General features: G+C 46.7%; 1 protein-coding gene across 1 annotated transcript in view; it reads right to left on the reverse strand.

The window, feature by feature from the left end:
* Window positions 1–12,108, reverse strand: part of LOC127004427 (zwei Ig domain protein zig-8-like) — a 55,096-nt gene continuing 42,988 nt past the window's right edge. Inside the window, exons 3-8 of the mRNA XM_050872107.1 lie at window positions 11,775–11,920; window positions 10,241–10,321; window positions 5,851–5,983; window positions 3,365–3,454; window positions 2,594–2,785; window positions 1–2,497 (exon numbers count right to left, since the gene is read on the reverse strand). Of these exons, the coding sequence (XP_050728064.1) occupies window positions 2,640–2,785; window positions 3,365–3,454; window positions 5,851–5,983; window positions 10,241–10,321; window positions 11,775–11,920 (596 nt within the window). The 3' untranslated portion in view covers window positions 1–2,497; window positions 2,594–2,639. The remainder of the gene's footprint in view (window positions 2,498–2,593; window positions 2,786–3,364; window positions 3,455–5,850; window positions 5,984–10,240; window positions 10,322–11,774; window positions 11,921–12,108) is intronic.

The raw sequence follows: 12,108 nt of genomic DNA on the forward strand, positions 1-12,108 counted from the left end.
TTATATTGAAACTTTTTTTATGAATTGTGTTTTTCGTTACAACCAATCCCACATAGTCGTGCGTGTGTGTGTGTGTGTGCAGACCTCTTGGTCTGCTGCGGGTCTCTCTCGAGACAGCCAGCCGTTCCCGTACGGAAGGAGCTCAGAGCTCAGTGACCGATCTTTGGATAGGGCTGAGACCACTCATACACAACACACCGCGACGAGGTGACAACTCCTCGCCTTAAGTCGCGCACCTTCTCACTGCTAGGTGAACAGGGGCTACACGTGAAAGAAGATAAACCCAACTTATCTTCCACCCGGTCGGGGAATCGAACCCCGGTCCTTCTGGTTGTGAGGCAGACGCTCCAACCACTGAGCTACCGGGCCGTGTAGGTACCGGATCGTGTGTGTGTGTGTGTGTGTATGAGCCATTAGCAAACTTGGATTACTGCGTGGCTGAACATTCAAAATCCATTACGTTTTCTCTCATCCGCTGTTGGCTGAGGCTCAAACATTTCCCGTTTTTGTTGAATTTAAGACTAAAAACATAGTGCATCAACCTGGTGGGACGGTAAAGGTAAAGGTAGGGAAATAAACTACAGCTGCGCGTGGCCTCGGTGCTCAACTCCGTCTGATTAGTCCCTGGGTCTGCTGCAAGAATCCATTAGCCTGGGATGCCTCGGGATGGGAAGAGATTAATTCAGCGTTGCTTGTATCCACTGTTCTCTGGTGCTAGTGTGTTAAGAGGATTGAAAATAAAAACTACGTAGCACATCCTTTATTTTTAGTCATAGCTATTATGTCCGTTTGGCTGTCTGTCCTATGTCTATATGTCTGATCTCTCTCTCTCTCTCTCTCTCTCTCTCTCTCTCTCTCTCTCTCTCTCTCTCTCTCTCAATATAAACATTCAGTCACACCGCTTTTTAGTTTCATTGAGTGGTCACAAAGAAAGATATCGCAAAGCATATAATTAGTGGTCAACATAGTCTGAGACCTTTATGAAGAAGCCTCCTCACGCCGGGCCCTGAGGTGACAAGCGGAACAGACTCAACACAAAAGAAACATCAACTCTGCATGGCGTCCTCAAGTCAGGTCCAGGAGCGGTGAGAAGCGGGGAGGTCTTATACAAAACAATCACTAACCGTACGACATGCATCCACGACAGTAAAATATAGTTCCATTTTTGTTATCATACAATGGATTGCAAGGACATGAACTTTTTTTTATTATCAGTGTGGCGGGAATGGACATTGTACATTTCAGCTTACAACAATAGACACTATTTGAAAGGTACCTTACTGCTGCCCCCCTCCCCCCACCCCACCCCGCACCACACACACATACACACACTCCACAAAAAAATGTATTTGTTGGGAACATTTAGTTGGGAACATTTAATGAAACTGAGACATCAACGCCTTCACACTGACAGGAAAAAAAATAAAACGAACTAAAATAAAGTAACTGTTGCAATTTCGGCCAAATACACGTCAGAATTCGCCTGCAATTTCGTGTCACAAAACAAAGTCATTTATTAAGGCTGTAAACCCTGAAAAATACATTTAAATAATTCATGGGCATGCAATATTCTCTCTCTCTCTCTCTCTGTAATACACCCGGACACACACACGTACAATAACGATTAGCCTCACTCTTGGGTATGTATAAAGCTGTCCCCGATCGACCACAGGAAAAGAATAAAATATCAGTCAGCATCATGACTAAAAAAGTGTCTTCGTCTCCACAACTCCTCTCTCACTCTCTTCGCGACATCATCTCCGGCCTCTTCCCCTGGTCCCAACGCCCCTCACCCCCGCCGCCTTACCATCACTGTCCCGGCTCGCTTTTCACCTCACGCCTCCCTCAGTAGAGTTCGCACCAGAAAGCCACAACAGACGCCAGGACAAAGCAGTGCTCGCTGTGACATTGTTCCCGGTGCTCACGGGCGTGTCTGTGCCTGCGGCGGCGGCCTCTAGGGAAGGAGGGAGTGTGCGCCAGGGTTTGCGTCAGCACCAAACACTAGTCAGGGAAAGAAGTGTATGCCTCCATTGATTGCGTCAGCACCACACACTCGTCAGGACAGGAGGGGGGGGGGGAGGGGAAATCGCCACGGCCTGAGTCAGCACCAAACACTCGTCGGGGAAAGAAGTGTATGCCTCCATGGATTGCGTCAGCACCACACACTCGTCAGGACAGGAGGGGGGGGGGGGGGAAATCGCCACGGCCTGAGTCAGCACCAAACACTCGTCGGGTAGGAAGGAGTGTGTTCCTTCATGGCATTGGTCACGGCCTCCGTCAGCACCAAACACTCGTTTCGCTGCTGCCGTGCTGCCGCGATCGTGTCTCGTCCGTGATCTTCAACTATCCTTGTCGGTGCTGCCGACCACACTCACCTGAGCCCATCATCTGCGCCGAGCCGCGCCCTGAAGCACCAACATCAGCAGCAGCAGCCAGGACCAGACCTTGGAACCGTGGCAGCGTGCCCCGCTCGTCTGCATGGCCGCTGGGTGCTCTCCTAAAGAAGAAAGAAAAAGAGCATCAGCGGGACCTGCCTGGGTCAGGAATGGAAGGAAGTGCAACGAAACAGCAGCGTTACCAAAAGGCGCCTCACCCTGCAGCACGGTGAGGGAGAGCGAGGCGGGGCGCGCCGCCGTGGGTCAGCAAGTATAGTTGCCGGAGTGGCTGGGCGCGGCCTGGCTGATGGTGAGAGAGGAGACGGTGCCCGCTGCCTGTTCCTGGGTCACGATGGCCACCAGACCCTCGTAGTCCAGCATGGCGCCGTTGTGGTACCAATAGATCAGACCTGAGCCGAGGCAAGGAATAGCTACAGCGTGTGATATGATACGACTACATGACGATGAGAGAGAGAGAGAGAGAGAGAGAGAGAGAGAGAGAGAGAGAGAGAGAGAGAGAGAGAGAGAGAGAGAGAGAGAGAGAGAGAGAGAGAGAGAGAGAGAGAGAGAGACGCACTCACAGACAGACAGACAGACAGACATAGGCAGAAAGAAAAAAAAATAAGAGAACGAGATGAAATGGCATTACGGCAGGAGGAACTTGAAATGGTCTTTATGGAATCACGGAGCACACTCCTGGCCGCGACAGCAATCATGGCTTTGAGAAAGAAGGGAGTTTTGCCGCCCTGCCTGACGTCTTGTCTTTTACTGCCTCGCAAATGAACAAGAGCGAAGGAATAAGACACGCAAAACCTTTAGAATTAATTAGAACCCCTTTTTTTCCCTTTCCAGTCTATCTTTGTGGAAGCAGTAATTTGCAGGCTTCATCTTTTTCTTTTGCATTCCGTTTTTAGTGTTTTGGCTTTCTCCTTTGCTATGTAACAAGAGACAGCCCCGACAGGTGAGGCGAGATGCAGGACGCAACTCACCTGGTGATCCGGGCGGCGTGACGGTGCAAGTGAGGTTGAGGGTGCTGCCGGCCCGCACGTACTCCGGCCCCTGCAGGATGGCGAGGGAGTCTGGGGGAAGGGAAAGGAGGAGGGGGAGACAGGGAGATAGAGGATGAGTGAAAAATAAGTTGCCCGATAAACATCAGAACAATCAACGAACATACACCATACAACTGTACACTCCTACCATCTTTCTTCTTCCCTCAACTGTACCTTCTCCATTAACCCTTTTCCGATACCCTACGCCCCTGTCCACCCAGCAGTGAATGGGTACCAGATATTAATCGGGGGTTGTGTCCCGTCTCCTGAGATCTGTTTCCTTCTCCTGTAATTCCTTCTTCAGTCTCTCTCCGGCATATGACCACAGATGTTGCGCCGACTAAACGAAACTTTCCAACTTTTTCTCCATTAACCCACTTCCTCTTCTCCCTTTACCCTCGATTAAAAAAAAAGGGGGGGGGACAAAACACACCAACACCATGCAACTGTGCACCACTATGTCTTAATTTTCACCCGCTGTTCCTCCTAAATTAATTAACCTCCTTTCCTCATCTTGCTCTACCTTTCATTAAAAAAAAGGCGGTAGGAGGTAAGTGGAAGAGGAGGATAAACAGAATACAGGGCGTCAGGGAATGAGTGGAAAAGGGAGCGTGAAGTGAAAAGAAAGAGGCTGCAGGGAAGTGAAGGGGAGGATGAAGAGGAGACGGCAAAGGTACAGAGATGAGTGAAAAGGGAGTGTAAAGAAGAGACAGGGCTACAGATGGGTCAATAACTGGAGAAGATAAAGAGGATGAGTCAGGGAGATAAAATGATAAGTGAAGAGGTAAGATAAAGACAGAAAGGATTAGGGAGAGAGGGGATTAAGGGGAAAGGATAAAGAGGAAGAGGCAGAACAGCAAAAGGTGGAGAAAGGGAGATGACAGTTTAGAGAAAGCATTGGGGAGAGAGGTGAGTAAGGAGGAAAAGGAAAGATAAAAGACGAGGAAAGGGAGAAGATAAAGAGAAAAAAAGATAATGTAGCAGACGGTGAGTAAAGCGAAGATAAGTAAGAGGAGGCCGGGAGAAAAAAAGTGATGAAAGCAGTGGGGAAAAGAAAGGAAAAAGAAGAAAAGGATAGGCGGCAAAGAGCGAGAGAAAAAGGAAGATAAAGAGAACCGAGGGAGGGAGACAAGAGATATCGGAAAAAAGGGACATAAAAGTGAAGGAGGAAGACAGGAGCTATTGAAAAAAGGGACATAAAACTCGGACCAGCGAAGAAGTGGGAAAAGACGGACGAGAAGAGGATCGACAGGCTGAAGAGGAGAGGACGGAGTGGATGAAGAGAAGTGGACGAGGAAGGCAGGAACTATCAGAAGAGTGGAGGTAAAAGTTATGTAGGACGACAAAGTAAGGAGAAACAAACGAGGAGGCGATCGACAGGGTGACTGCAAAATTGAGACGAAGGAGGAAAGAAAAACGATGATCGAAGGGAGGACTCAACAGAAAAGAGCAACACCAAAGAGAGAGAAGGTAAGATAATAAGAAAAATAAGATAACCGCAGAAGAAAAGAAGAAACATGAAACAAGGAGAAAAGGTTACAAAATAAAGAAACAAAAAACAAGAAAAAAAGGTAACAGGAAAAGAAGAGAAGAAATATAAAGAAAATATAGCAAAAAAAGATGAGACAAGAAATAAAGGCAACAGAAGAAAGGAGAACGGAAGAAACAATTAACAAGAAGAAACAAGAAGATAATTCGGAGGAAGAGGAAATAGACAATAAAAAAAACGACAGCAGGGGTGATAATTAGATAATACATATAGACCCATAACAAGCCATATTAATCTAAATTAGGTTGTTCCCCTTCAATTAACAAATGAAAATGGGGCGGGGTGTGAAAATGACCGGCTAATTTGATCTAAACATTAACCAACATTCATTATTTGGGCAGTAGTTAATTAGTATACGACACTTCCATTTTTCATTATTTTTTTCTTAATTGTGATAGTGATTAGCATGATACGTAAAAAAAATGGCTAACACACACCATAAGTACTAATTGGAAGGTGCGTACAAACTAGCGAATGAACCCTCCGTGAACCTTTGTAAATGCTCATATCCTCAATCATTTCCCGGCTCACACACACACATTTGATGAGGCATTTGTAGAGGCTGTGTTAGCTAGTATTTCCATTTGTAGTTTTAAGAGACTAGTGATAGTTTGACAAGACTTCTGCAGCATGAATGTGAGAAATACGTATGAGAACCCTTAAGAGACAGTTGCTATGAGAGTCGAAGTGTTTCAGAATACGGGCCCCAAAAACACACGATCAACAAAATAGTACTGGAGACAAACTGCCCCGTAATATAGTAAACAAACACCAGACCCTGCAGTAGGAGAGGACACACACACACACACACACACACACACACACAAAGGCGACAGAATACTAATTGGATGATTGATTAATTGCTTGATTGACTCACCCACGACGTTGAGGTGGTAGCCGAGGGACATCTTGGGCTCCGTGTTCACCTGGCACTCGTACACACCTGAGTCCCGCACCTGCGCGAACCGAATGTGCAGCGTCCAGTTCTCCGACTTCTCCGGGTGGACGACCTTGGAGTAGGGGGGGAAAGGGGGGAAGTTAATAAAGTACACTCGATACACAATTCCTACATCAAAGCTAACGAACCTACATCATATAAACTGTACGCTGGCACGGTCATTCCTCCTCTCTCACTTCCTGTTACATGGCTTATTTCTCTTTGTCCTCTCCCTTTCCTCACCCTTTGTTGTTCTGCCTCTTTCCTTTTATCCTCCCCTTTACTCACCTCCCACCACGTTATCTTCTCTTTATCTTCTCCCTGTCCTCATCCTATACTGTTCTGCCTTTTTCTTTACCCTTTCCCCTTACTCACCTCTCTCCTTTCTTTTCTCTAATTTTCTCCTTTCCTCACCATTTACTGTTCTTGCCTTTTCCTCTTTATTCTCTCCCTTTCCTCATCCTTTGTTGTTCTGCCTCTTCCTCTGTATCCTTCTTCCTCCTTTACTAACCTCTCTCCACAATCCTTTCTTTATCCTTTCTCTTCCCTCACCATTTGCCGTCCCCGCCTCCTCTTCTTTATTCCCCTATTTACTCACTTCTCTCCCCACTGCTCTGTTTTCTACTGTACCTTCTCCACTAACTCACTTCCTCTGCTTGCACTACCCTTGATTAGAAAAAAAGGGCGTAATGGGGTACAAGCGGACACTCGTTCTACGCCTGGCAGTTCTCGAGCGCCAGTTAATCACCGTCTGACCCCCCGTCTATAAATCAAACCAGCAATTAAAACTTCAGCTCGTATTTGCATTAATTGTTTCACGTTTTGGAGCGGAAGGAGGAAGCTGAGAAAGAGGAGGTTAGGAGGTTGGGAGGAGGAGGTTTGAAGGAAGAGAATGTTAGAAGGGAGAGTAGGCTAGGATAAGGAGGTTAGGAGAAGGAAAATGTTAGAAGGAAAAGGAGGTTCGGAGAAAGAAGTTAAGGGGAGGGGTTTAGGAGGAAGAGGAGATTGGAAGGAGGATGAAAAGGAAGAGAATGTTTAAATAGAAAAGCAGGCAGTAGATACATAGATGGATGGACAGATAGATAAATAGAGATAAAGGAAAAGGATAAACAGATAGATAAGTAAAGGGAGACAGTGATAGAAGGGAAAAAGAGATGGAGGAGGAGGAGGAAAAGGAGAAGCAAATGATAAAGTTACCCCTGGAGCGACGAATTTCACTCAAAGGATGTTTCCCTCGCAAAAATAAATAAATAAATAAATAAATAAATCTATTAATGAATACCTGAGAACGTTAATTACCAAAGGGCTTCAAATTCTCTCTCTCTCTCTCTCTCTCTCTCTCTCACACACACACACACACACACACACACACACACACACACACACACACACACGCGCGCGCGCGCACACAACCCCCACCCCCCCACACAGCCCTCCCCCCTCCCCCCCACACACGAAGACAGACTTAAAGAACTTAACTTATTCAGCTGATCACAGCGCTGGCTAAGAGGTGACCTTACAGAAGTGTTTAAAATTTTCAAGGGATTCGATAACGATAATGTTCATGATTATTTTACAGTCCCTCAATCAAGTGTAATAAGAAATAATGGATACAAAATAACGAGGAAGCGTTTCAACTCAAATGAATCAAAACACTTCTTCTTCAACCGTGTCATCAATGTATGGAATGGTTTGCCTCAAAACGTCGTCGAAAGCGAAACTATCTGCACGTTCAAAAACCGACTAGACAAATATTTAGAAGCTAACCCGAACATCCGCTATTTTGCTTCTGTCTAACAAAAAGTAGTGTTAGCTTAGTTGTCGTGTATGATCTTCCTTCTTTCCATGTAGAATTCCATTGTAGTTTTTCTATACTACATGGTATTCTTCCTTTTCATGCCAGCCTCGGCTGGAGGGACTGGTGGGAAGGTAGGAGCCTTCACCTTTGCTGTCCTGTGTCTCTGACTCGTAGATTAGAGTAGATGGTAGCAACAAAACACAGCCTATTTAGGACCAAGAGGTTTGTTGCTGTTTGCTTTTCATTTGTACTCCTTTGTACACTCACACACAGAACGCATAACTGCCGAGACATATATGAAAAACTGGGCGAAAATGTCAGAGTGAATCACCTGTGCGGATTAAAGGAGATTTAGTGAAGCGCTCGGTCAGCACGGCATTAACAACAGCAAAAAAAAAAAAAAAAAAAAAAAAGTCGAATTCCAAGTGATTACAATGGTACGTGCGTGGGAGTGGGAGGCTCATGGGGGGGGGAAGATGTATGTGTGTGGGGGAGAGGAGGATTGTGTGTGTGTGTGTGTGTGTGTGTGTGTGTGTGTGTGTGTGTGTGTGTGTGTGTGTATTTACCTAGTTGTATTTACCTAGTTGTAGCTTTACAGGGCCTGGGCTTACGCTCGTGTGGTCCCGTTTCCGTATTTGTATTTCTCCAACTTTTCCTCTGTGTGTATGTGTGTGTGTGTGTGTGTGTGTGTGTGTGTGTGTGTGTGTGTGTGTGTGTGTGTGTGTGTGTGTGTGTGTGTGTGTGTGTGTGTGTGTGTGTGTGTGTGTGTGTGTGTGTACGGGAGGGGCCTTCCTAATGGCTTGCATAAATTGAAATTAACAGTTCGTGCAACGTTAGTTTCAATTTAACGCGAAAATACCAATTCCATCTGTGTGCCGGTGTATGGCGGTGATGTCGGTGGTGAGAGCGCTGCTGGTGGTTATGTATACGTGGTGGTGGTGGCAGGGGTGGTGGTGGCAGGGGTGGTGGTGTTCGTGATGGTGGTAGTTATGGCTCTGGTGGTGGTAATAATGATTAGTGGTCATGGTAGTGGTCGGGGTGGTGGTGATGGCAGTGATGTTGGGAGCAGTGGCGTTAGTGTAGTTGTGATGTGGTAGTAGTGGTGGTGGTGTAGTGGTGTTGGTGTAGTGGTGGAGGTGACGATATTGATGATGGAGTAATGGTGGTGATTGTAGTAGTGGTGGTGTTGACGGTGGTGACGTTAAAAGTAATCGTGGTAATGACGCTCACACAAAGAGTAAAATGGATGAAACTGAAGTGGAACACGAGGTGGGTGAGGATGAGGTGGCGGAAAATAAAAGGAGAGAAATGGTTGAGGGTGTGAATTGTGTGTGTGTGGGGGGGGGGGGGGCGGCAGGAAAGAAGAATGGTTGGTGTAGGTGGAAGGAAGTGGACGAGTGGGGGATGTGGATAGGTGTGAATCAGGCTTGTACATGATTGAAGGAAGTGGAGTAGTTAATATGGATAGATGAAGATCGTGGAAGGAAGTGGTAGAAGAGTAGATGGTGTGGATGAATGTGGACAGGCATGTACATAGTGGAGGGAAAAGGTGGAGTAAGTATTAATAACAGAGGTAGGTTGAGTAGGTAGGTAGGTCTGTACATAATGGAAGGAAGAAAGTGTGGGTGGAACAGGTGGTGTGGATGGACGTGGATTAGGCCTGTACATGGTGAAAGGAAGTGGAGTAGAGGGTCCACGTATGTATATCGAGTCTGAACATGGTGTAAGTGGTTTTGGTGTGGGTGGAGTGGGTGGAGTGGGTGGAATGGGTGGTATGGATGAGAGGGATCAGTCCTGTACATGGTGGAAGGAAGTGGTGGAGTAGGGGGTTCATGTATATGTATCGAGTCTGTACATGGTGTAAGTGGTTTTGGTGTGGGTGGAGTGGGTGGAGTGGGTGGAATGGGTGGTATGGATGAGAGGGATCAGTCCTGTACATGGTGGAAGAAAGTGGTGGAGTAGGGGGTTTATGTATGTGTATCGAGTCTGAACATGGCGTAAGTGGTTTTGGTGTGGGTGGTGGTGGGTGGAGTGGGTGGTGGTGTGGATGAGAGGGATCAAGCCTGTAATGCACTCGACGGCAGGTTTAATGAGATAAGAGCAAATGCTTTATTCATAGAGCAAATTTATGTGGTATTTTTCCCTCTCCCCCTTCGCTTTAATTTACTTCGGTTCTAACGAGGGATTTGTTCGTGAAATTTGCGAAGCTCAGCGTTTTTATGAGCAATTAGCCTTACATATATATATATTCTCTCTCTCTCTCTCTCTCTCTCTCTCTCTCTCTCTCTTACTCTCTCTTACTCTCTTATTTCCTAAAACTACTCTAATTACTCTCACTGTTACTCCTCCACTCTTACTCTCACTCTTACTCCTCCACTCTTACTCTCACTCTGAAACTCAAACTCTCTTACTTCCTTACACTTACTACTCTAACTGACTCCTACTCTTACACTATCACTCTCACTCTGAATCTCAAACTCAAACTCGAACTCACTCTTACTCTTACTCTCTCACTCTCACTCTCACTCTCACCTGGAAGCGCTGGTCGGATGCAAACACCACCATGCCGGAGCTCATCACGTGCAGGTCCCGCTTTCGGATCCAGGAAACTTGCTGCCGAGGAGAAGGAAAAGATTACATGGCGTTTAATTAAAGGAGGAGGAGGAGGAGGAGGTGGAGGAGGAAGGGGAAGGAGGAGGAGTGATGTGGAGGTGGAGGAGGTGGAGGAGGAGGAAGAAGAAAAGGAGGAGGCGAAAGATAGAAAGACAGGTAGATATAGATAAATAGATAGATAGAATGATAGATATGAAGAGGAGAAGGAGGTGGAGGAGGAGGAGGATAAGGAGGAGGAAGAGGAAGAGGGGAAAGATAGACAGACAGATAGATATAGATAAACAGATAGATAGAATGGTAGACTGACGGATAGACAGATAGAAAGATGTAGATAGATAGAAAGAGAGATAGAGATAGAGATAGAATAAGATACGTATACAAGAACAGATGCTATTTACATTCCGACAAAATAAAATAAACGAAATTCCATCAGGCAAAACCCTCTCTTCAAAATTCCGTGTAGTTTCAAATTTCGGCTCACATTTCTCAACCCTGAAAATCCTCTTCCATTTTCATTAAAACTAAAACTTCATCTCCGACTTTAAACAAGAAAATGAGTTATCGCGGAAAACTTTCTATCTCCTCCCAAGTCCATTTATTTCTTGTCGGCATCCTCTATTATCTCTTGTGCTCCCTTGTGGTGGTGGTGGTGGTGAAAGACGTCGTGTGTGTGGTGTGCGTGTGTGCGTGTGCGTGTGTGTGTGTGTGTGTGTTCGGTGTGTTTGTATTGTTCTCATCCAATCACGTGTTATTTTCCATCTATTATTCAAACGCCTTTCTCTGTGAGCCACGAGAATAAGCCAATCTTCGGCCGAGACTTCCTTCCCCGTCAGAGCTGTTCGTGAGTATCGTAGAAGACACACCATGAACTAAATGTGGACTCGGCTGTTTCCATTCCCTCGACTTCTCTTGTTTTCCTTCCCTGTATACACTTCAACGTCACTTTATCCTATCCTTCCATTCTCTAACCTCCCCTTCCTGGCTGCAACACAACCCCTTTCTCATTTGTCAGTCTCCTTTAACCTACATCTTCGTCTCACCTTCCTTTCCCTTCCTTCCACTCCCAAAGCCCACTCAACATATTCCTTTCCTCCCCTCTGTCCCGCGACTCTCACCAGCTCTTCCTCAGTCCTTGCCTCCTCCATGACTCTCCCCCACTCGTCTAATCTTCATTTCCTGTTCCTGCCTCCTCTTTTTTCTCTTCTTCCTCCTCGTCGTCCTCCTCCTCCTCCAGCACCCACTCAAGTCTCAACCCTTCCTATCCATCTGCCCTACGACCTTCATCCCCTCCCCCTTTCCCTTACCCGCCCATTCAGTCTTGCCTTCATCTTTCTGCTTCCTCCTCCTCCTCCTCTTCCTCCTCTCCCTCCTCCTCCTCCTCCTTCCCCTGATACATCGTTCACATTATCTTTTAACGCGCCCTGCCTCCCTCCTTTCATCCTCCCACACTCACCGCTTCGTTGGGCAGCTGGGCCACGCGGCAGGGCAGGTAGGCGGTCTGTCCCACCGTGGCCGTGACGTTCCTGCTGCCGGGGGACAGAAAGTAGGGCCCTACCGACACCCCGGGGGACGGCGCCTGGCTGGTCTCGATCACCTCGTCTGAAAAACAGAAGAAAAAAATGCGTTATAAGTGGCCGAGGAAAATGTGGCGTGATGATGTCCCGTTTGGGTGCCCTTGTTGGTTAGTTTCGGTGCCCTGATGCTGTTCGGTGTTGGTGCTTTATCCTGGTGCCCTTAGCACAAAAGGGATAAAGATTTGTTCGAATGAATACAAAAAAGAGTGAACA

The sequence above is a fragment of the Eriocheir sinensis genome, chromosome 28 (assembly GCF_024679095.1).
Source record: "Eriocheir sinensis breed Jianghai 21 chromosome 28, ASM2467909v1, whole genome shotgun sequence".
NCBI lineage: Eukaryota > Metazoa > Arthropoda > Malacostraca > Decapoda > Varunidae > Eriocheir > Eriocheir sinensis.